The sequence below is a fragment of the Hirundo rustica genome, chromosome 6 (genome assembly GCF_015227805.2).
Source record: "Hirundo rustica isolate bHirRus1 chromosome 6, bHirRus1.pri.v3, whole genome shotgun sequence".
Classification (NCBI taxonomy): domain Eukaryota; kingdom Metazoa; phylum Chordata; class Aves; order Passeriformes; family Hirundinidae; genus Hirundo; species Hirundo rustica.
Genome location: NC_053455.1, coordinates 48,156,626 through 48,182,005, shown reverse-complemented (window position 1 = coordinate 48,182,005; position 25,380 = coordinate 48,156,626). Strand labels below are relative to the sequence as shown.

At 40.1% G+C, this 25,380-nt stretch overlaps 2 protein-coding genes across 7 annotated transcripts; one reads left to right on the top strand and one right to left on the bottom strand.

Moving 5' to 3' along the window:
* Nucleotides 1–1,088: 1,088 nt before the first annotated feature.
* TRPM5 (transient receptor potential cation channel subfamily M member 5) lies at nucleotides 1,089–17,690 on the top strand. Its single transcript, XM_040067573.2, has 13 exons — nucleotides 1,089–1,241; nucleotides 1,980–2,092; nucleotides 3,863–3,958; nucleotides 6,259–6,517; nucleotides 7,698–7,816; nucleotides 8,217–8,349; nucleotides 10,727–10,901; nucleotides 12,025–12,193; nucleotides 12,934–13,112; nucleotides 13,546–13,678; nucleotides 15,503–15,575; nucleotides 16,395–16,485; nucleotides 17,551–17,690. Exons 1-13 carry the CDS (start codon nucleotides 1,089–1,091, stop codon nucleotides 17,649–17,651), a joined length of 1,794 nt encoding a protein of 597 aa, XP_039923507.1. The 3' UTR covers nucleotides 17,652–17,690.
* Nucleotides 13,199–24,430, bottom strand: TSSC4 (tumor suppressing subtransferable candidate 4). 6 transcript variants are annotated; one of them, XM_040067772.2, is made up of 4 exons: nucleotides 24,266–24,430; nucleotides 23,711–23,840; nucleotides 22,803–22,875; nucleotides 13,199–21,760 (listed from the first exon to the last, which is right to left on the bottom strand). In XM_040067772.2, exon 4 carries the CDS (start codon nucleotides 21,670–21,672, stop codon nucleotides 20,632–20,634), a length of 1,041 nt encoding a protein of 346 aa, XP_039923706.1. In that variant the 5' UTR covers nucleotides 21,673–21,760; nucleotides 22,803–22,875; nucleotides 23,711–23,840; nucleotides 24,266–24,430; the 3' UTR covers nucleotides 13,199–20,631. The 6 variants fall into 6 exon arrangements, with proteins under 6 accessions (XP_039923706.1, XP_058277092.1, XP_039923707.1 ...); XM_058421109.1 differs by having other exon boundaries at nucleotides 22,740–22,875; nucleotides 24,266–24,406; XM_040067773.2 differs by having other exon boundaries at nucleotides 24,204–24,273.
* Nucleotides 24,431–25,380: the final 950 nt, after the last annotated feature.

Below are 25,380 nucleotides of genomic sequence, written 5' to 3'. Positions count from 1 at the left end.
CCAGGCTCACAGCAGTCTGCTCTTCCTGCAATATCAAGCTTGCTCTGTAAGGGCCACTAGAGCAACAAGTTTTAAGTTTTGTCATTGCAGCTAAAAATAATTTAAGATTACCTCACCCAGAAGAGGGCCAAGCACACTGCAAACTGCAGTGAAGCTCAGGCTGGTTTCGCAGCAGACGAGATGCCCCTCCCTACAGCAGTCAGATCCAGGCATCCGCAATGCTGGAATGCTGAGCCCTGTCCCCTTTGCTTGCTTCAGGAACAGATGTGTGCACACAAGCTTCTCTGCTGATCTGACTTCAGTCCAGTCACATTGCTGCTGTGAGGAGAGGGCTTTAAAATACGTCCCACATGGAAACAAACACAGAGGCTTCTCTCCCTTTGACGTAGTTCATCAAGCAACTGAAGGCTCATGCAGACTGCTACATTATTGGCACACAGATCACATTAACCCTTCTTCTCACAGGGCCATTGTTATTCACAAAAATTAAAAATCAGGTTCTCATATAATCACAGGACTCAAGTAATTGAGTCATGGAATTATGAGGCCTAATCCAATACACAGAACTTCTACTTCCTGGCTTTGATAAGTATTAGATCAGATCCTCAGTTTTAATTTCTGGCCTGGATTTTACAAAGCAAACTTTCTTTAAGAATGATAAATACCACATCAACTAGAAAAGATGTCTGTATAACATTTTAAGTGCCCTTGATCTTTTTGCCCAGCCTCACAGTGTAACAAAGGTAATGAGATAATCAAGTGAATCAGTAAAATGGAACAGACACAAGAAATCAGCTCTTGTCTAATGAGAAGATCTTGGTGGTTTTTTTTTTTTTTTAAATCCTGGTTTCTAAGCTCCATGACCAGTTTCTCTGGAAACAACTATGCCATAACACTCCACCAAGTCTAATATTATTTTATGTCAAGTAGCTCTGTCTTAAAATGAAGGATTTGCTGTCTACGAGACAAAGCTGAGCTGCTTGTCTTCTTTAGTCTGTTCAAGAGAATGAAGACAGCATGACAACACATCCTTTAAAGTGTAAGAGGATCACCCAAGAGATACATTTTTTTGTCTGTGTTTCCTTCATATGGCAGAACTGTTTAGCGAATGCTACCACAACAGTGAGGAGAGAGCGTTTGCTCTCTTGGTGAGGAAAAATCAGTACTGGAGCAAGACCACGTGCCTTCAGCTGGCCACAGAAGCAGATGCAAAGTCTTTCTTTGCACATGATGGTGTCCAGGTAAGTTTTGCATGCCCCAGGGCCTTAAGTTGGACACAGGAGAGGACAGCACAGGAACTGAACAACCCCAGTGAATGTACTCCCCTATGAACCATTCTTCAGAGAAGGTGCTATTCTCTTCCCCTAGCAACAGACAAAGAGGACATTATACCATGTCCTTGCCAAAGCAGCACAATTCCCTCTTTCCCCACCCTCTCATCCAGCTGGCACACAGACCAGTGTGCTGAGGAGAAGGTTCAGGTCTTAATCCATCGTTTGCTTTTTGCTTTGTATTCCTTCCTTGCTCACAGAGAAGCATCAGAAAAGCACTGTAAATCTGCCTGGGGCTTAATGAAGCTGCTCCAAGATGTGAGGTAACTCCTTGTTCAGATTCAAGAGAGAGCTCACTGATAAAAGTGAAATTAAATTACTATTCAGCCTTGCTCTCACGACCTGACTTCGCATACACAAAACTAAATTAAGAGTGATGCTGCTTTTATCTCCCAGTGCCTGACTAGGTCTTCCTTAGTACTACAGATGTTGTTTAATTCCATTTGGCTTGCTGTTCTTTCCACTGGTCTCTGAATAACTCTTTGCACACTCAACATCTGCAGAAGGACACACAGAGAACCTGTTTGCTCTGAAGCTGTGAAGTTTTCAGAGCATTCACTCTCTTAGGAGTCACTGAACATAGGTGTGCTTCATCTACAAGTATCTTTTTGTGATATTAAATCCATATTTTCTCTTCTTGACTTTCAGGCCTTCCTGACAAAAATATGGTGGGGAGACATGTCTACCAGCACACAGATCCTCAAGTTAATCTGTGCATTCTGGTGTCCTTTCCTCATCTACACAAATTTAATATCATTCAGGTATAAACATAACTATTTGGGTGTGTTGCTGTAGGACACAAAAGAAAGATGAGAGACCCTAAATATTTCAGAAGGCAAAGAGTATAGAAAAAAGGATTTATTTTCTAATTCTTACCACCTTTTATAAGGTGTTCCGATATGGGCTCAACGTGATTGGTGAATAGGAACAACACCTCTCTAATTCCATTGGTGAAACTAGAGAAACAGCAAAACACCACCTGGAGAAAGATTGTTTTGAGAAAGGATAGTTTTTTGCCAAGATTGTTTTGAGAAGAAGCTTTCTTGAGAAATTTTTGTTTGGCAAAAAGTTAGCAGCTGCTAGCAGGCTAAAATCTCTCAGACCCAGAAATATCAGGCTCACAGGGTGCTGGAGATAATTAAAGAAGTGATTAAAAATAAGCCATAAAAAAAATCCAGAATCAAAATTTCTCCCTTTAGTGATTAAAACAGTAACACCACCTAATATCACCTAACCAAATCAGTTTTCTAAAGGCCTGAGTGATTTGTGGGCCCTGTGCTAGTGCCTGTTACCATACTTAAAGGACCAATGCCACAGTTTCACAGAGATCATTCTATTTTGCACAGCCCTTAAGAAAGCCTGTTGGAATTCTGTCAGCTCCAGATTCTACACAGCAACGTGTAGAATATCTTCAGCTGTAGCACCTTTTGTTTCTAGATTTGGAGATGCCTGCCTCAAACCTCAGTATCTTATCCAAGGAAAACAGCCATCACAAAGCAGTGTTATCAGCCACATGGCTTCATAACCATAAGTCAAGCATAAAAACACAGGACTGACATTAAATTATCAGTCAATCAAAATCAATTAAGATTTTCAAATTCAGTGCCTTACAGTCTTAGGTTTTCTTGAAAAAAAGTCCGTGTATTATAACCCCCAACAAAACAAAACAAAAGAAACAAACAAAAAACAAACAAAACAAAACAACACAAAGAAAAACCGAAACAAACAAACAAACACCACCACCACCACAACAAAAACACACCACAAAACCCAACCAACTAAATAAATAAAATAAACAGAAAAGAGAAAACCTCATAACATCCAGAGAATCATATACAAATCATAAGAACTGGCAATATGAAATGACATCTTATTATGAAATACATGTTTCTTAACTCTTAAACTACATAAAAAAGAAGAGGAAAACTTGCTTGGTGATGCTGACTTAAGATTTGCCTTCTGCCAGTATCACTAAAGACGGCCTTCTAGCTGCAAGATTCACAAATTCATTAATGTGATATTTTGGCAAAGTTTTCATTGGAAGATTTAAAAGGTTAAAGGATTATGTATAATCATAGCAATCCTTTCCAAATTTCCTTTTTTTTTTTTTTTTTTTTTTTGCCTCCTTTCTCTGGAAAAGCAAGAACTGTCACATGTCCCCTACTGCTTCTGGCATTTCTCTTCTTAATTGCTACTGTGAGTAACTAGGAATGGAACACTGAGCAATTCTTTTCTAAGACTGACTGAGGGGTTTATTTCTACTCAAATCATAACTAGTTTGAGGAAACTGAGCATCCTGTTCCATTTTGTGAAGCACACCAATTATCACTTCTCTGAATCTTGTGGGTGACTTCAGCCTCCTCCCTAAAAATAAACAGAATTTGTAAAGTTAAAGTTTATGCACTATTTAATAGCTCCCCAGCAGAGCAGATCCAAGATAAGAACATGCTAGCACTTCTGTATCAATGCCAATTCAGTAGTGAAAAATGGCTAAGCATCATCTTTTAACTAATGAGTTTATTTCCTTACAGTGAGGAAAAACAATCAAAGAATGAGCCAGAGCCATTTAGAGAGTTGGGCAGTTTGGATGCAGAGACGACTCTGTTTTTCTCCGAGGAAGAAGATAGGTAAGTTTAAAACCATCAGCTAATGTAACTTTTATGACAACAGTCAAAGAACAGGACACTTCTTGTGGATTAGTGACCAGTTAATGATCTAAGGAGCAGTTGAAGGGCCAAGAAAGTCATTACTCCTCAGGAAGTACTGTGCCCTTTGATTACTGCTGTTGTTGCTCTCTAAAAGGAATATAGAAAATAAACAGGGATATAGCACTGCTTTAAGGAGACACCAGTTCACTTTTTCTGAGCAAGTAATTTCTACAGAACAAGGAATTTACTTGGGAATCAAATAGCATTTCCTGACATTCCCACCAGCTCATGATGACCAATACACAATGGATTTTAGGAGTTATCAGGTTACTGAGCTGGGCAGAAAGAAGGTTCTCAGCAAAACCTTACATCACTGCGTACTTGGTACTTTGTTGCAAAGGTGTGCTTGCACCCATCAATACAAGGGAATTTTACTTTGAGTCAGCTTCTCACACCCTTAATCTATATTTTAACAGATGAGCCCTGAGGAACCTTATGAGTTAGAGGTGGCATGACAAAAGGGTAACTGAGCACAGAGGTTTTGTCAGTTGCTTGTGGTCAGTCACAGATCTTTGATTCATTACAGAATCCCCCCCTATACCTCTACCACACACTCATCACCAAAACCGGGGAGACCACAAGGACTTAAGTAAGGATAAGTCAGGATAAAGACTTTTGATTAGCACAAAGTCCTCTTAAATGGATACACAGTGCTAAATTTCCACTTAGCTTTTCCATGATTTAAAGAGAACTCCAGAAATATGTGAACAGTGGTAGAGAGGAGGCATCAGCTGCAGTATGAAGTCTTGGACCAAGTCAGAGTTATTAGGTTCTATTTTTACCTCTGGCATTTAACTGCTGGTATATTGGAGAAAATCATTAGTTCTTCTCTCTCCCTCCCTAACCTATAAAATAGGTGTAAAAGCATCTGCCTCCTGGGAGCTATTTGTAAGCAATATCATAAAGCACTTCCATATCCTGAGTGCAGCATGGTTTGGTCATTGCATTCCATGTTCCCATTGCTATTATCCTAGCAATTTATTTTAACAAAGAGGCTCTCTCCCTCCCAGATCTATCTCAGCATCTTACAGTAAAGCTGCAATTATCTGTTTATGATATTAGCCTGTTACCATGGGAATGTATCTATGATGTCATAAATTGAGAGGTAGTACAGAATCAGGTATATAGAAAGGACTGGCTGCAAAGAGAAATTTTTCCTTGTAACAAATGTATTTAATAATTAGCAAGATTGCCGGAGGAAATTAAAAACCAGTGAAGAGTCATTCTTTATTTTCTATGAGGTGAAATTGAAAACATACCCTGGTGTGCACATCCTTTGTTGGAGATCTAACTTCTCAGGGTAAGAATCACAAAATTAAAGGTCCAATAACATGCCTAGCTTACACAGGAGAGCATTTTATGTGGAAACAAATCCTCACACAAAGATCAAATTGCTATCAAATTTGCATTTTCTGCACAGGATAGTTTCTATTGCCAATAGACACCCCTTAATGTTCCAAAACACAGCAAAATAGCTGTAGATGTACAGGTCAAATTTCCCTTCAGTTACCAAAATAATTGCGTCATTCCACAACACTCAAAGACAACCTTAATACATAATTTATGAGGTCAACTCTTTTTGCTAAAAGGCTTCTGTATCGCTTTTTTTTTTTGCAATTTACTCTAATTTAATCTCAAAGGACAAAATGCCAGTTCTGCAAAGGAACAAGGCATTCTTCAGTAGGTCTATCAGATTCCAGTAAGGATAGTCAAGAAACACAGGCTTAGTATGATCCAGCACTTAGAGACTGGGTCAGAAGTTTAAAGTCACAGCAACAACGGGCAAAATAAGCAAGAAAATTTTAGAGCCAAAATAATTAAGAACTGAGTCACAAAAATTCATTGGTCTTTTTCTTTTCTTTCCTGTTATTTAGGTTTATAAAGACCAATTACCCTCCCCCCTCTCCTTGTATATTTGCACTCCATGAAGGAACACAATGAAGTTAAAAAATAAAATTAATACAACTAAACTATATATAAATGACAAAAATGTGCACATACTTCTGGTGTGACGGTTTTTCAAAACCTTCTTTTGTATTTCAAATATTTCTGCTATGGTAATGTGATTGCTCTGACTTATACAGCCTTGCCCCTTGGCCAGCCCCAGCATCTGCCTGTTACTATCTTACAAGAAGCTTTATATAGAATAATATTGAGCCTATTCCCATGAACTAATTTTAGGAGATTGTCACTGAGCATGTATTCTTTTTGGTTTTCAGAGGAAATGACACATTGGAAAAACAGAACCCTTCTGCAAACACAGCATGGGCGACATTCATGTTTACCCAGTGGAGAAAATTCTGGAGTGCCCCTGTGACTGTGTTTATGGGGAATGTTATAATGTACTTTGCTTTTCTCTTTCTATTTACTTATGTCCTTTTACTGGACTTTAAACCACCCCCACCTCAGGGTCCATCTGTTAAAGAAATTGTACTCTACTTCTGGGTGTTTACCCTTGTCTTGGAAGAGATCCGACAGGTGAGTAACCTTCATCACCCTAGTAACAACACAGTAAAACCTGAAGCAGTGTGTTCAGTAGATTTACAATCTCTATAACTGTAAAGGCTTGGAGATTCCAAGTGTCAGGTGCACAGGTGAACAATACAGAACAATACAATACTTACCTTATCCTAAATATCTCACCTCTCTCTCCCAGAGCAAGCTCTTCCTGCACCATATAAACCTACAGCTTTAGCTGTTTGTCCATCCTGCTGCAGCCTCAGCCAAGCCAAGTGGGCTGCCAGCATAGATATTCTTCACTCTGTAAAGTCCTTCTCTGGTTTCACTCCCCAGAACCACGTCCTCCCACCACAAATAATGTAAGCTGGAAGATATGTTCTACACATGGAAACAGAATAGGCAGCTCTACATCCTTTGAGGAGATTCTTCCCCACTGGGGACTGTTTAAAAAAATCGCAAGTAAATGAATTCCGGTTATTTGCGGCTTTCTCTAAAATACTTTTCAACTCAAAATATTAGCAGATCTCTTTTGGGCTTGCTTTTCTTAAAAAAAAAAAAAACAACCAAACAAAACCACCAACCCTCAAAAGCCCTTCTCCATTAGTCTCCTCTTATGGTTTTGGAATGTCCTCAGTTTAAAAACTGAAATAATAACAATGGTGCAAGTGTGTTGCCAATTGTGGGTGCACAAAGCTCTTCCCTTTAGACACACACACACACAAAGAAAAGCAGTTACAATCATTTACTCTGGAAGAATTAGTAGGTGCTCATTATTTAAGCAAAAGAGACAGGAAAGTTTTTAACAATTTATTTGAAATTATGCATCAAGGCCATAACCAGAGGAGGACATGAAAAATATCTGAATCAAAGAACATTTCATTATAAACCTGTAAAACATGAAGACTGCCAGACTAAAACCCAATTAAGAAAGCCAACTCCTTACCTAGATAATCAAATGTACCTTCACAGACTTCCAGTACACAAATGACCAATCTGTTCATGCTGTTTAGATAGCAATGCCTAGAAACTGAACTCTGACTGGAAGCAGTATTGTTTACTGGTTTTTTTTCTCGTTATTACACTTAGAATTTGTTTTTGCTCTTTACAATGGAAAAGGCAACAGGTATTATGTTAAAACTCAGAAGAAAAGAGTGAAAGTGGAAAGAGATCAATACCAATGGTTATTTCTCTTTTTCAGAGTTTCTATACAGATGAAGACACAAATTTAATGAAAAAATTTAAACTGTATGTGGAGGATAACTGGAATAAATGTGATATGGTGACCATCTTTCTCTTCATAATTGGGGTAACCTGCAGGTATATATTTGCTCTTTGTGAGGTGGTGATCATTAGTGCCAAGGGCTGTGCATCAGCTGACTCTCATATGCCTGAGAGGACATGCTCTAACGTTCATTTTTACAAGCTTTGAGACGTGTTTCCGCAGTAGGAGCCTCTAAAATTCTGTGGAAATCATGTAAGTTGCTCCAAAGATAACAAAAGGTATATTGATATATTCAAGCACATGTACCACAAAGCCCTACTTTTGTTTGTTTTCGAAAATCCCTTTTACTTAAGGTACCTTTTTTAATTTGCTAATAAATCTCATTGAAGCCAAGAGAGAGAAAAGTGTTCCTCCATGTTTTGGTTATTTCTCATCACTGCACAGACATTAGCAGTACTTGCTGAGAGCTGATACTTCATTCCATGTGTTATGCAGGATGCTGAACTCAACTTTTCAAGCTGGCCGTACAATACTCGCCATTGATTTTATGGTGTTTACACTTAGACTTATCCACATTTTTGCAATTCACAAACAACTTGGACCAAAGATCATAATTGTGGAAAGGATGGTAAGTGTGTGATCTATCTCAGACCTCCACTTGTGCCTTCTAAGAAATGGAGAGTAGATCTTGTCTTTAGAAAGGAAATAACTTTATAATCTGTCTTTATTTTACACCGTTATGGTCTGTCATTGTGCATATTCCTGCATCTTATTACAAGATGCAATGTTTGAAATAGATCCTTTCAAAGAGCTCTGTAATGCAGTAAGCTGGTCCCAATTTACTAATCATCGTACCTCACCTAATGAGTTATCCTCGGTTCTGTCAAATGAAGAGCAGTCTTTGCCTTACTGCTATTCCTCCTACATGCTAAGCTGTGTGCATCCAGGACAAGGACCTCAGGCAGATGACAGGCCATGTACAGAAGGGCAGGGCTTCCACTGAATGACTTGGGGAAACAAATTATATGTTTTTTGCATCAAGTGCAGAAAAAAAAAAATCAGTGAAAAAGGATAATTACAAGTTTCCTACATGAGTTACCCTTACTTGTGCATTTTTAGCTCCCCATTACAATGAAAACATATTAGTACTTTGTGAGCAGATGTTGGAAGATGTTGATAAAATATTTTTATTTATTACCCCTTCCTGCAGGAAATGAGACATTGAGATTACAGTTACTGTGCTTGGGTATGCATTGGTATGTTGGAATAGTTTTTTATTTAGGTATGTTAATCTTCCAGGTCAATTAGCTCATGCTAACTGATTAATAGTGTTCATCTAATTGTAAGTACCATTACAGAATCTACAAATATTTGATTCGTGACTCACAGCAGAACTCAGTAAAAGCTCTACAGTGTAAACAAGCCTATACATTGAATAAACATAACTACCAAGCTATTTGGATTTGTCTACAAACGCAATAACTGGAACTCTAACATGACATTTGGTTCGACTAGCAAAAGGGTAAATGGCAAATAAATATTTGTTCTTGTTCATTATCGAGCTTGTGGCATTAGCAGATCTCTATTCTAAGAGAACAAGTCAGATGTACAGCTTCTAACCCTTCCTTTGCTGCCTGCTGAGTTAAATCAGGGCCTTGAACAAGTCCTACCTGTGTCCACTCTGATGACACCTGAACCCCTGCAAGATAACACTGGGATTGGGAAGATGCAAGCAAGAACAAAACCAGCAGCCTAGACAAAACCGCAACAGGGACCTTCCATCTTCGCCCCACCGAAGCCAACACAGTGCCTCAGCTTTGGTATTTCAGTGTTGAACCGTACACCAAAGGAAGAAACAGTGAAGGTTACTTCAGCAAATGAAACCTGCTTGACGGGTTTGAGGGGGTTCAAGCAAAATTGAACAGAGAAGCAATCCCATATGGTCTCTGTCTTTCTCCTTTATATCCTTGCTACAAATTTGCTGAAGCAGGTCTGGTAATTGCTAAAATGCCACAACAATGCTTGCTCCAGAACAACACTCACTGCCAGACAGACCTCAGACTGGAAAAAAATAGTTTCAGGCATTCCCATCACCAGGATACCATTACAGCCCTGCAGCATTCCTAAATTTTAGACCATCCAGATTGACGGAAGTCACATATTAACTCTGTCTTACCTGGCTTAGAGATGATGTTTCTTATCGGAACACCAAATAACATCTGGAGCTCTGAAATGCCTATGCTTTTGGGTAACTGTACAATCCAATCATCTAATTGAAATGAAGCTACAGTCCCTAATGAACTCTGTCAGATCAGATGGGAAGAGGATGAAGTGTTCCTCTTCCACCAGGGAAAAATTATTGCACTTGAAATGCATATTAGATTTTATTTTTTTAAGTAAGTGTTTTAGGATTCAATTACTTTTGCTTCTGTAGAGAAACACAATGTTTAAAAGCAGGAAGACCTGAAAATGCAGATGCATCACTTAGCTTGAAAACTGAAGACAGAAGAAACCTGATACTTGTAACCCTCTCTGCCTGCTGTATCAGTGGCTCAGTGTTCATCAATGAGCACTGACTGCTACCAGGATTCTCTGCTGCAGCAGAACTCTTGTAATTCTCAGTAAAGCAGTCCATGGTACTGAGATACCTCACAGAAAATATGCACTTAAAAGATAAAATGTGACTGTCACTTAAAAGATAAAATGTGTTTCATGTTTAAATGTTTGATGATTAGAAAGCAAGATTTTAATTTAAAATGTGCCTTTATCTAAATGAGCTATCAAAGAAGAATGCTTACTACAGGCCAAGGACTGTATGGTAAGAGCAATGTCAGATGAGGAACCCTGTGCATGGAACTGTATCCTATTCTACCTCTTTTAATGTAAACAAGCTTGTAAAGAAGCAGAACTATTTGAGCCATATTCATACAGAAGAACTACTGCTCCTTGACTATACTATCCCAGTCACTGCACTTCCTTTTCTCCCCTCCCCCTCTCTTTTGTAGATGAAGGATGTTTTCTTCTTTCTGTTTTTCTTGAGCGTGTGGCTTATCGCCTACGGTGTGACAACTCAAGCTCTGCTTCATCCCAAAGACAGCCGAATGGAGTGGATATTCAGAAGGGTTCTTTATCGTCCCTACCTGCAGATATTTGGCCAGATTCCACTGGATGAAATAGACAGTGAGGAAATTTCTTTCCCCCTAACTTGGCCATTTTTGAATGCACACTTCTGCATTAGAGCATGGAATTCCTTCCAAGTATTGCCCTTTTTTTCAAATTTTGCTTTTTTAAATCTTTGTCCTAGGGACCAAAGCTTACACATTACTGTCACACATACAGTGTATTTGCAAAGAGATAATGGGCGTTGTGGACTTTCTTTAGAGCATAAGGGCTGGCCCTATTTAGATAAGCTCTCAGAAATATACAAGGATTTGCAGTTTTAAAGGCTGGCATACCAGCTTGCACTTATCCACTTCCTTTCAATTTAACCTAGACCAAGATAACTCTGTGTAAACTCAAACAATAAATAACAGCACCTCCGCACATTTTGGCAGTAGTTTAATGTGACGGTGTTAAAGCAGTACTACCCTACCATAAGCAAACACATGTTTCTGAATAAAATTACTCCAGAGCATTTATTTACTCTGGAGATAAAGCTGCCCAAATCAAATGAAGTTAGTAATTGCTTATGTGCAGCATTGCAAACAAAACAACATAAAAATAATCATAAGAGACCAAAATAATAAGGCATAAAAGTTCAAAGGCAACATTTCTGATTGGTAAGCAGGTAAAATACAGAATAGGTCACCTCCCAAAGAAGTCTGCAGTAACATCACAGCATTTAGCCAGTGCTAAATGTCACTGGCAATAATGAAATGGGATTCAAACTTGGAGTAATATAAAACAGAAAAAAAAAAAAAAAAAAAAAAGCCATAGATAGAAGCAAACCAGTAAGCATTCTCTCATGTTCACTCTGCTTAATAAGAAAAAGCATGTCTTAGAAAAGCCAAAAAACCCAAATGACACAAGAGAGAGGAATGTGATTCGCATCCATTTTAAATACCTGTGGTGTAAGCATGTACAGCACAATCAGACACCTTTGTTTCCATTAAAGTAATTGAGAAGAAAAAAGTTTTTGGAATGTAATTCAACTCATTTACCAAAAAGTCAGATGTAGATGTCTTGCACAATAATGCAATGTCTTTTCAAGTACACAACATGATTATACTTCCACAAATTCAAAGAAAGAAACGTGGCATTAGGATTTGTCACCCCAATTTTTTTTCTCCATCTTCCTTTGCAGCATCACGAACATATCCCAGGAACTGCACATTTAACCCACTGCAGATTCTGCAGGAGAACACACCATCCTGCCCTAACAGCTACGCCAACTGGCTCGTCATACTCCTGCTGGTCATCTTCCTACTCGTCACAAACGTCCTCCTTATGAATCTACTGATTGCTATGTTCAGGCAAGAATGATTCCACTAAGTATCAGGACAGAGGCTGCAAAGCTTTAAGTAGATGCCCACATTTACTACCTCACTGCTGGCTATTCCTTTTGGACTACCTTGTAATTTTCCTCATGAATATTACTTGGGGATTGATAGGCAGAATCCCATGATCAGATAACTCTTAAGTTCTCATCATCCTCAGTCTAGTCAAATTGGAGACAAGGAGAAAAGAAGACTCTTTTACTGCTAAAAATTCAATTAAGCATGCACAGAAGAGTCTGAGTCCCTGGCTGTGTGAAGTCACAAATCTGCAGGTGCACAGCAGCCATAAACTTGGCAGACTTTACAGTGGATTATTTGCACATCAGGGAAATGCTTGTTGTCAACACAGCTAATAATGATTCATTTGGTTGAAGAACTGATGCAGCATGTTTGCTGATCTTTCCCAAACAAAGTAGAATTATCTTTCTTAAAAAAAAAAAAAAAAAAAAAAAAAAAAAAAAAAAAAACCAAAAAACCAAAAAAATGCCAAACAAAACAATTTTATCTTTTAACATTTGAAGACTGCAACTGCAATTATTGTAATATCTAAGAATTTGCACAAATTTTAGATTAAATTACCACTACTTGCTGACCTTGCTGTTTATTTTTTAAAGTAAATACAGGACTAAATTTTGTTATATTCATCTTTAGCTTGTTGTGATGAAGAGTGACATGCTTTTATCCCCCCCTCCGCCCCCCCCCCCCCCCAATTACAGTTACACTTTTCAAGTTGTCCAGGGCAATACAGACATCTTCTGGAAAGTGCAGCGCTACAACCTGATTGTGGAATACCATGGCCGGCCTGCCTTAGCACCACCATTTATCATTATCAACCACATTACTCTGGTTCTCAGAAGACTCTTCAACAAAATGGAACACAAGAAAAAACACCTGGGTGAGTTGTTAACAAATGTGATCAAGCAGCTGTAGAGCCTGACTCTCTCCAAGGACATGGCGCACACACAAAACAGCAGAGCAAGCTGGATTTCCTTTAGCCGAGAGCCACGCTTTATTTTTAACAAAGAGTTCCAGGAGTGTACAAACAAACAAAAAACCCCTAAATTATTTATAATTTAAACTATCAATAGTTTCCCACAGTACATTTCTTGATGCAACATCCTTATTACAACAAAGGTAGCAATATAAAATGGGTTGTAAGGATTTGATTTCTGAAGATTTAATAATTGATAGGTTAAATGAATAGTTACTTCACTGAGTTTTAGCAATTATTAACCCTAAAAACAACCTTCCTTTAGCATATCAACTTTTCACTACTAGTATCAGAGAAAGAGGGGTAAAATATATTTTTTATCTTATTTTTCCCACAGAAAGAGATCTTCCAGTGGGCCTCGATCAAAAAATCATAACATGGGAGCTGGTACAAAAAGAACATTATCTCGTAAACCTTGAGCAAGAAAAGAAAGAAAGCAATGAAGAAAGGCTGAAGGCCACATCTAATAAGTAAGTTATTCTGACCCAAGTAAGAGTAATTTGCAAGCCTCCAGTTTTCAATGAGTTCAGCATTGAAGTTCTAGTAAAGCTTTTATAAAGGGTCCAGCTGGAATGAAGTTAGGAAATACACAGTCCATGAAAAAATGTGAGAGGCCAGCATCACTACAGTATTACAGTTTTTGTTACTCCTGAAGTATGTACAATTATAGACCTGCAAGTTCCAGCCAAATCGACAGCCAAGCTCAATGAAAATCTTAATAATGAAGAAAATGGTGGAAATCCAGTTTGTGTGCCAAACTGAGGCACACGTAATTTCATCCCATGTAGGAATAAAACTGACTTTTGAATGGAAGTTTAAGATACCTTGAATTAGCCACAGATACAGAAAAACAAATACTTACGCCTTTATGGCATGGGACCGAGTCTCCATTTGTGTACTTTTCTATACTTCCCCACTAGGAATATCACTTGAATTGGTTTAGTCTGATAAAGCAGAAGTCCTGAATTATTTTTCAGAAGTTTAAACCTTTAAGTGAGACACAAAGTACTTATATGCAGGGAGAACAGAGACATCTAAGACAGAAAAGCACTCCTTAAATAAGCTTTTAACACATATTCCAGCTGTTTTCTCTTACAATAAAACAGACTTCAAATAGAGGTGCAATGGGTGTGAAAGTTACCGTAATAAGAAAGTTCCATGGAAATGTTCCTGTGCTGTTTGCTTTCAAAATAAACCTCCATCTCTCCAACTCAGAGAATAGCTGGAAACCAGAACAGCATACTTACCTTCTTGGAAAATACTCCTCTCCCTGTAATTCACATAGCCCGTTAATTCATAATAATTTAGAATGATTTAAAGGTTTAAACTTTATTCTCATAAGCAGATCACTGACAAACCCTAGGAGTGAGAGCTTAATTGTTGAGATAATGCAATAAATATATGTGTAATTGCTTCCAAACAAAGGGTACTATATCCTTTATATAAGAAATAATAAAGATGGTACATTGTGAAATTAGTGGAGGGGAAAAGTGAGAATCCACCTGGCTTCACAATATTTCAGGTATAGCAGAGCCAGAGAAAGATTGGAAGAGATTCACATGAACACCACTACTCCCATGTTTTTTATTGCTGCTCTTAGGTGGTAGCAGTGTGATTTTGAAATTGTAAGAAGCCCTCAGGAAGTGATTCTTTGAACTTTGTTTGCACTCAATCTCAAAATCCATTAGACCCACCCAGTAGCAGGTTTTTCACATAGATGGGATTAGAACATAGCCTGTGAAAGGGAAATTTAAAAGAATATCTAGGAGAAACCAGAGAGGGATTTGCCAAGCCTATGAGGAATCAGACACTAAGAATAAGGAACTGATGGGAGAACAGGTGAAGGATACTGAAAGCATGGAGATAATTCAGTGATTTGGAGGCACTATATGGAAGTTCCTTAAGCAGTCCCTTTGCACTGCATGAAAAAAGGCATTTGACTGTCAAAACAATTTCCAGAAATGAAAGCTTGCGTAAATTTTAAGTGGCTTATCTCTGCTGTAGCCTGAGTTCTCACACCAGGATCAGTTTCCATTGAAATTGAATCTGTCATTTGTGATTCCCTGGACAACAGGTGCATGAGAGTGTTCCAGAGATACTGCTCCGCCCAAAAAATACTTCTGTGAACACAAACACCTCAAAAGGACGAAACTTTTAGGGAGCTGTGGGATGTCTAAGCAGCACAGAACTGCAGTGAAGGGCCACGAGTGTAGTAAAGTTACATGTGGTTTGTGTTTTATGATTTCTTCTGAGGCCTCTCCTTTTTGCTCAAGGTGTTTGCTTTCTTTCCACAGGGTGGATAATTTGTCTAAGTATTTTAGTGGGTTGAAAGAACAAGAAAAACGATTTAAAGTTCTGGAAGCCCAGGTAAGTCGTATTTTCTAGGCATTTATATTCACTTTAGGATTTTACCATCTTTCTCTCATTTAATGGTGGTCTGGACAACCCTACTTAGGGATAAAGGGATGGGAAAAGGTGTCTGTATTATGGTTTCACTTTCCTAATTGCTTTCTGGTGATAAACATATGTAAAGAAAAACTTAACTCCTGTAGAAAGGAGAAAATGGAATACAACATTTCTTGCTCTCTTTGGTAGTTTACTTGACAGCGTTTATTTCCTTTGTTAAGGATGCTTCTGGAATGAAACATTTCATCTTCCCCCCTCCATTCTTGTCCTTCTCCTAATTATTATTATTATTTTTTTTTTTTAATGTCAGCTTGGAAAATACACACATTCTGTCTGATCTGACCTAATCTTTCAGTTTTTCTAATTTTCTTAAGATACCAGGTACCAACATCTCAAAAGGGAAGTGTCCAGCACACAATTATAATAGTAGGAAATTCTGTCTTGTGCTTTTGATGACAAACCCTTGCAATATAAACAAACAACATTTCTTATACAGTCTGAAAATGTTAAACCACCTGCTATGTAGCACAACTCTTATTGTTTTCTTTATCTCTATGACTCTTCTGTATAATTTTGGCCTTGCTGAAAATTCTTTATCTCAATACTCCTGCTACAGTTTCCTGCTCCCTTCTTATCCCTTTTATGGCTTCCTGAAAAAAGTCAGGCTATACAGGTCCAACAGAAACACACAAGAAATGCTTTAGTAAGTTTGTGCCAGCTTGAGGTAATGTAATACACTCACAAAAAAGGGCAGGTATTTAATCATTACCTATTTTGTAGATTTGCTACTGTACAGCTGTTATCGCCTCCATGGCAGAGGTTTTAACCAAAACCAACCTCTTGTGCACTCAACCAGCTCCAAACTACACCTGTAAGTACTTAAAAACAATAACAGAAAAGCTAATTAATACAGCTGAACAATGTAATTAAAAAAAAATACAAGGTGAGGAAAAAAAATGATTGGAAAATAACCCCATAAGGAGAATCCTAGAGGTAATGGGAATATAAAGAGGGAACAGAATATTCTTACTTCAGAATGAAAAAAATACCTTTTGTAAAATACATTTAAAAGCTCTGGGGCAAGGACTGTCACTTAGGGTGAGTTAGAATAATTCTCACCCAGTTCAAGCACAGAAACAAGTATCTATTTGCAACAGAGGATTGCCTTGGGGGTTTCTTGAGTCCATGAGATAGACAATCCTTCTGAAGTACTACAACAGTATTTAAAATGCATAACAATAATAATTAAAAATAAAAACTAAGCAAGTATCCTAGTTTTTTTTTTTTTTTTAATTAACAGAATTAATTTGCCTTTAGAGCTGCACCTATTTCTGTCAGTTAAGAATCATGTCCTATCATGTCCTGTGTCCCAGGGCGTCACTGTATGGAGCTTAAATTATTAGAGACAGGAACAAACTATTTCTCAGCCGCTGCAGGATAGCCAACGCAATAAAGATTTTGGATATCCTTCTTAATGACATATTTTTAACACCTACCTATTGCTATCTATTACACAAGGTAGCCTCCAAAATCCCTAAACTGAGCATATATATACTACATAGAAAAAAGAAGTAACTGGAAAACTCAAAGTCGTGACAAGACCTCAAGTCACTCAGATTTGAGCTAACCTTAAGCTCTACTTAATTCTGTCAGACGTTTATGAAATACTTATGTGAGTGGATTCATTACCAGTATTCCAATTAAAAAAAACCTCCATCCCATAGTAGGCTTCCCAGACACTTTAATACTGTAACTGCATAAAAAATCAGAAATTTAAACAGCTGAAAAATAAGCCTATGTTTATCATTTACTGAGTAAAGTAAGACAATTCACAGTGCCTTTTTTTTCCAACATTTTAAAGTTTCTTAAGCAATTACTACTATGTGCCCCTTGTCCTAAGTCTTTTAAGCAAGCACTACTTTTCCAATACTATTAGGTGTGAAGAGTGTCAACACAGAAGCACCTTTGCTGCAAAGAAGTGAAAGAGAAGAGCGTGCAGATCAGTTTGAGACTGACATCGAATACATTGATAATTAAATTTTATTCTATCTCTTCACATTAAACCTTTTGTCCTGTTGAACTGCTGTAGGAGTAAAATCATCATCTTTTGAAGGCCTAAGGGCAACAAGCTCTCTATGCTATGCACTATCAGCACTTGACATTACTGAGGATTTCTTGGGTCTTTCTGCTTCAGTTTCCTGGGCTTTCTTTCCTGCTGCTCCCGTAGCACGCAATCCTTCCTCCAAAACCATTCCACAAACAGCACTAAAGCCTTCTCCTCCAGCGTGACTCCACCACCTTATTTTCTAAATACCATTTGTTATCCAGATACCACACCCTCAATCCACCATCGCTGCCAAATTCCACACTTCTCTGTTCAAGGGAGTCTCCCTTTCTAAGGGCAATCATTTACGCACTTAAAAACAAGATCCTTCCTTGGCCAAGAAACCAAGCTTGTATTCCTGAGCTGCTTAGAAAAGGAAATCAAGAACTAGTTTCCAAGGAAAGGGCCTGAACACTGAAACATTACAATCCGTACAGTTCCTGGAGTTCCTGCAACTCTCAAACAATTGCACTCACCAGCTTCTCTTCCCACACTGGCTCCTGTGAGGTATTCCTTTGCTGGTATTCCTTCTTAAGGGGCTCCTTACTCAACCTCAGAGACCGGAATCACCTGATCTTTGTTGTTCCCATGCCCCACCACACTGCTGCCAGTTTCCTGCTGGAAAGGAGCCTTTGTCTCCATGTACCACGCCACATGGAATGCCTCCTGTACATCTAAGCATCCAATTTCATTTTACTTTTCTTTCTCAAGGGTCAGGGGGCAAAAAAGAAATCACTTAAGAGACTTTAAAACAAGAATGTGTACCAAGAATTATCCTACAGTTTAGGAATTTAGTTTGTTTGTGGCTTTTTCCATTACTTAAACTGGCTTGTACATTTTTAGCATACAAGTGCTCGCTGGCTTTATTAGGATTTTGCAAGATATACCACTAAAATATCAGTATCATCCTCTAAGGGGATATTTCTTTGAAATAATACAAACAGCATCAGAAGGGGGAAGTACTGGGCTGTGTCTGACTCTGATAAGCTGCAACTGCCTTTCCTCACACATATAATATTGTCTCTATGCAATGTAATTGTAGATTGCACAAAAGCTTTCTGTTACCAGAGGTGGAAAAAAAAATAAATCTCAGCTCTGACAAAATGAGCCTTTTATTAACAGATATTAATCTTGTTATGATGGCTTCACGAAACAGGCATTTGTCCAGTTTATTCAGCTGTGCCCCAGGCCTGTGACTCCATTAGCACTGAAGGAATTTTGATAGTCCTACCTGTTCCTCATCCTGGGCAAGCAGAACTCATAAACCCAGTAAGTTTGTACTACTGAACTGCATTTTTTTGTTAAGACATAACAGGTATCTCACAACCAGCATTCCCTGCTCTTGCCAGCAGCTTCCACATTGAAATGGCTACTATTTTCATCGTGATTATCCACTGGAACCCATAATCTATCCATTTGGATTTGCTGTGTGTCCACTCACATGCACTGAACAACCAATGTATTTACCAATGACCCACTAAATAATGCGCATCCAACTGCACACTCGTGAGAAAATACATTCTGCTCCAAAAACTGAAAGGTGAACTCAGAAAAATGGAACACAATAGATCCTTTTACAACGTTTTCTGCTTCTTCTGCCAAATGATGCATCTGTTTAAACACACAGCCCAAGGGATTTGGTCCTCCCAGTTAATTATTAAGATGTACTCCCCCCAGTGGAAGTCACCCCCTCAAACACCCTTCAGAGTTTGGGCAAGCACAATCTACCAAGAAATAGCACAAACTCTTAAGAATTAATCTTTCACTACACAGCTATAAATACTACCCTTGGGATTGGTTCATTTAGAATACCGACAAAAAAAATGTCAGTTCAAACTGACCTGAACTAATTTGAGTTTCAAATCATGTAACCTTTCAAAGAATTTAATCTTTCAACCTTATTTATTAAATTTACTAACACTGTGGAAAAATCCACATTTTTAAATTCAATATTTGACATTCCTTACAATGTGATTCATTGTATGAGATGACTCATCCTATGAGGGGATTATACATTGTAAAATTATTGAAAACATTAAAAATATGAAGTTTAGCATCTGTAAGACCTGAGGGAGAAGTTAACAAGATGGCAAAATTAGAGTAACACTTTAAAAGGTTTTCAAGACAGTTTTGAAATCAAATATTTGGTAAAACTCCTACAGCTGCATTACTCAGTGTGGTTCAGAGATGAAATCAAATTACAACTGAAAGTTTATTGTATCACATAGAAGAAAAAAAGTCTCCACTTCTGGTATAAGTATCTCAATCCCACAAATACCCCAATTCACATACAGAAACAATATGGAATCAGCATCTCCTGGAAAGGACATACAAAGGTGCAGATCATCACACCATATAACTGGGCACTGTTGTACTTTCACCCTCAACGGCAATGAGAGAAGGATGTTTTTAAACAAGAAAGTTAAAGGGTTTTCCTTCCTGGGACATGGCCAGGAGAAATCACATCCAGTGGAAGACTAGATTTTGATTTAATTGTTTAAAAATCTCTACATCATGAGCTTATCAACTTTTCTCCAGGATTCTACAGGATTTGGGAACTACTCCAAAACTGGGAGTTTACTAGGAAGCCCTGCAGCCTTTCAGCTAACACTTGTTACTTTGGATACTTCAGCTCCAGAGAAAGACCCAGGGAGCTGTTTGAGTAAACAAAACACACTTTATTCTCTCCTGCCAAGATGCAACTATCCCGTGCCCATGGACTTCTCATAAGCAAAAAGTCTGGAGTTTATTTTAGGTAGCTTAATTTCTCACGATATAAAACGTTCTTGGTGGCTATGATGCAAACTGTTGGACAAAAAGTTATCACGTGGTTTTCAGATCAGAAAAAAAAAAAAATAAAAGAGAAAAAATGAACAAGACAAGTCCTGGGATGTCTCCAATGTGTTTCATCCTTCAGGACTCTTCCTCCTCCCCTTCATCATCTACTTTAGGTCGGAAATTTTTCCTGCTTTTTTTCTTACTGCAGTGAAATCCAACTGGTCCCAGCGATGGCTCTTCACCTGCATCACTAAGCCTTGCCTCAGGTTTATATTCTGTGTTCTGGTCCCCCTCCATCATGCACTCCTCCTCCTCTGCTGCCTTTCCACTGTCACTGTCTAAGTGCCCCAGCTCAACCTTATCTTCTTCCTTCATGTCATCAGTCTTCTTAAGAGATTTTCCTTTCAGATCTGTCTTCACCTGTTTCTTATCATCCTCCCCTGTTGATGTTTTCTTTTCCAGTCCATCAACACCTCTTTTAGCTGGTTTGGTGAAGACAATCCTCCCAGCTCCACAGCTGGAAGGGTCCTGGTTGAAGGACGGGGTGTAACTATCTTGGGTAGCTGAGCTCTGTTGCTCCCCTCTTTTCTTCAAACCATACAGGAAGTCCATGGCCACCGCCCTGTTAGTCTTGTCACTGGACTCAGAAACCCCCTCGAGGCTGTATTTGGTCCAGCGTTCTGGGTGTGCCACATAGTCAGGTACTGCCTGAGAGGTTTTGGGAGCCTGCAATGGCCTGGCTTCCCTTCCCATGTTTTCTGGGACCACGTTACCTGAAACTGTTGCTGGAGGCAATGGACGCTTAAACCTCCCATCAACAACATTATCTTCAGGCATTGAGGGCACAGACTGCTTGGCTGCCTCCTCTAGGCAATAAAAAATGCTCTGGCTACGGAGAAAGAACATAGAACTCATGCCCTTCAGATGGAATGGCTGGACAGGAGATCTGTGACCGCTGTGTGAAGAGTTGGGAGTCTCTCCCGATGTGAAATCCCTTTCATCTACAGATGGCTCCTCAGGAGATATTGTATCAACTTCTGCTTCACCAGCCAGCCCCAAGTCATCCGAGTCAGAATCGCTGAGTGACACTGTGTCTGAGGGCAAAGCTCCTTCGAAGTCTCTGGCACCATCAGCCACTATCCCCAGAAAAGGTTCACCTGCCTCCTGGTCTCCCATCTTCGAGCTCTCACTCCACTGAGGTCTTTGATATAGGCCCAGGAACGACTCTAAATACAATTTTCCAAATGCCCAGTGAGTTTAGTGCCTAGAATACAAAGAAACATAAAAACTTAACTTGTGAAATGAGAACCAAGAATGAGACCATCACTCTGTGCCATGCAAACTAATTATAACTGCAATATAACAGTTAGCTGTGCTTTAGGGATTCCCAAGCAATTTTGCTTCAAATGAAAACATTATTTAAGGAATGAATGCACATTAAAATTAAAGATTTACACAAGACTGAATACAAGAATATGAAGTAAGTGAAAGTAATATTACCAAATTTCATTACAGGTTACATCAGGTTCAATTACTAAAAGATGAACATAAAGCTCTCGAGTTAATCTGAACTCCCCCAAAGCTGTCTTATACATCTTCCAAGAGACAGCAATGACCTCTGCATATTACACCCTGTGTTCACACTGTAAAAATCCACAGAAACATATCCAATTTCTCACACTTGGGTTTGGCCAGTACAATCCTTATTGCATTAGCACTGTACCTGCTGTCCCAACAGCCATCATGCTCTGCCTATTACAAAGGACACTCTCACTGATCCCCATCAGTGACGAAAAACTCACAAAAATATCAGGGCTACTGTTTCAAGTCTGGTTTAATGTGGCATAAAGTAAAAGCTCCACTCCTTCCTTTGACATTACGCTCCCAAGTCATTGATAGATTCCAGGAATCAGAAAACGAGCCAGCTCAAGAAATCAATCCCACTGGATTAAGAAAACTAATCACGCATGCCATGCTCACAGATGGAAATGAGGAGAGGTGGCAATCACAGGCCTTCAGTCAGTAAATGACAGCGTGATTTGAAGCCTGACTTTCAGGAGCAGTCGGAATACCTGACACTGCCACCTGCTTGAAGGGAACCTTCCTGAATCCAGGTGGTCAACGATCAAGCTACCTTCCACTTGCTGGGAAACTGGAAACAGAACTGGCACACACACATTTTGGTTCAGCTCATGTGAATTATGGAAACAGTTCTAACATATTATTAGAATAAGCTTGACTACCTAATTATAGGCTCTTCTGAAACGATGCAGTAAACAGACAAGGAAAGTCTGTTTGTCACTCACTTTCTCTTGAGACTGAGTCAGCTTCCCCTCCTGAGGGTCAGTTAAAGCCACCAAAGATCTCAGCACTTCCACCCTAGAAAACAAGCATTTCCATCACGATACTGGAAATGTAGTTTTAAAAATAATTCCATCCCCCTGAATCATCCAAAGCTGCTGAACAGGATTCTAAATCTGACAAAAACTCATAGTGGTATAAATGTCTGCAAATATTTTTGAATTTTTGGCAGAAGAACAGCACACAGCCTAATAAGGCAGGCACCACTAGATTTACCCAGTCTTCACATTCACACAGCCAACTTTATCCTGTAGAACAGAAGAGAGGTTTTAAAAATTTCAAGCTGTAATTTGCACATGCGGAAAGCCAGCACTAAATAAACAGTATTAAATGCACCTAAAAAGATACAAAAATAATAATTATGCATTGCAAACATTAAGTGCTGCTAAGTATTAAGACCATGGGTAACATAAACTTCTGTTTTCGAGGAAAGGTCATGTTCAAAGTTAGGGCCAGATTTTCATGAAGCAAAAAACACAGAGAACCTTCAGAGAAGTGCTGTGTGCCATGTCAAGTCTGGCTGTCTTTGACAGAAAGGATCTGACAGCTGCTTTTGAAAACACTACCCTCACTGTAACCCCTAGCAGGAAATAATCTTCTTAAAATGATACAGTCTTCTGCTTAGTTTCAAAACACATGAAAAGCAACGACTACTACTCAGAAAAGGCCTTGAAGTGCAAAATTAAATAAAATAGCTGTTTTCAGACGGCAGTACTGGCGTTCATCATGGGCATCTCTTGTCTGAGGGCACTTACACAGAAAGGAGAAATTCTGCTCCTAAGGAGACATTTTAGCCTTAACAAAGTTAGTGGCCAAACATGCTGGCCCTTACAGCACAACCAGACTCACTCACAGGTTTGTTATGGTGTCATGACCACAGCACGACTCAGAAAGGATGACGTCTCTCCGGATGGGAAACCTCCCCGTGGGCTCCTCCATGCTGGTGCTTCTCAAACAGACGCTGTGCGTCTTCCTGCTGCCTCCTGGGAGGAGGACGGAGACTTCAGTCACCGCAAACCACACGGCCACGAGCCTGCTCTCACAGCGCAGAGGGCACCGCACCAGAGCCCACAGAGTCCCTCGGGACAGGGATCCACAGGCCCCCGCGCCAAGGAACGGGGAAAAGATCCGCGGAGGGGAAGGTCACGGTGCAGGCCCAGCTGTGCTGCCCCTCGGCCCCAGCGCCCTTCGCGGCCCGGGATGCTGCTGGATGCGAACCGCCCGCACCACACGCGGCTCTCGCTGGCCCTGCACCCCGGGCACCGCCACCCGCCCGGGCACACAGCGAGAACCGCCGGGGAAGGGAGGGGGAGAGGGGGAGAAAATGGAATGGGGAGCCCCCGTACCCCGACACCGCACAGCCCCAACGCCTTCCACAGCAGCCGCCCGCCTTGCCCGCCTGGCTCACCTCTGCCCCTCCGCCCGCGGCGCGCCGGGACACCGAGTCCCTGCTAGGCTCCACGGAGAGGCCACAACGGCGACAGGACCACAACTCCCGGCGGGGAGAGCGGCACGGAAGGGAGCGACACCTCCCTCCCCGCTCCACGTCTCTCGGGGCTCCTGGGAGTTGTAGACGGCCGCCTCCCCTCGGCGGAGGCCATTTTACGAGCCGGGGAGCGGGGCGAAGCGGTGCTGAGCGGAGGGACTACAGGTCCCAGGGCGCACCGCAGCGCCGACATTTCGCAGCCCGTGCCGGGCTGTGCTCGGCACATGGGGCTCGGTGCGGGGCTCGCCCGTGCACCCCGGAGGGCCGCGGTGCCGCCCCGGCGCTGCCCGGCGCCGTGAGGGACAGGCACGGCACCGCCGCCGCCTTCCGCAGTCGCGGTCTGGGAAAAAACCTCCCCATTGTGGCAGCTTTTCTTCTCTTCGAAAAGCAGGGCTTGGCCACCACGAGCACATCCGAAATTTTTTGTTTCTTTTGTTTTGTTTATTTTTTTTCTCTTACGTGTTTATTCTTAAACCAAAAAACCCCAAGTCACTTGAGGCATAAAACCACTATCCATCCAAATTCAAAAAAAAAAAAAAAAATTCCATTCTCTGTCCCAGAAGAACATTTTTTTGCACGTGTGTCAAGAAGTGGAGCTCTGACTGAAAATGTTTTATTGGCGCTGGCCAAAGAGGCTTGATTTTTGTTTTTCCCCTTATTTCAGCAAAAAGTTCAAATTTTCAGCGCAAATATGTTTCCCAAGAGGCTTCAGTGTTCATTTTGTTTTCCCTGTGTTTAGGAAAAAGGGTTTGCTGTGCCAGGGGTGGGTTGTGCCAAACAGTGTTGTGGCTGCGGAGGCTGCACTGGCTCCCTTCAAGCTGGGCCTCACCATGACTCACCCGTAATATAAACTGCAGCCGCTTCATACGCATGCTCAGTTTTTAAATACATACTTCTGTTTGCTGGAGTGTTGCTAATTACAGTAATTTATGACACAAGGTCCGTGTTTGGAATACACTTGGCATCAGTGATGAGGTTATTGCAATATGTCTTCCATCTAGCTGGAGTCATGCTGTAGTTTTAGAACAGCTCTAGAG

Coding starts and splice junctions, on each gene's coding strand:
- TRPM5 (XM_040067573.2), top strand. CDS start 1,089: ATGGCAGAACTGTTTAGCGAATGCTACCACAACAGTGAGGAGAGAGCG. Junction 6,518..7,697: donor TCTTGGAAGAGATCCGACAG/GTGAGTAACCTT, acceptor TCTCTTTTTCAG/AGTTTCTATACAGATGAAGA. Junction 10,902..12,024: donor TCCACTGGATGAAATAGACA/GTGAGGAAATTT, acceptor CTTCCTTTGCAG/CATCACGAACATATCCCAGG.
- TSSC4 (XM_040067772.2), bottom strand. CDS start 21,672: ATGGGAGACCAGGAGGCAGGTGAACCTTTTCTGGGGATAGTGGCTGAT.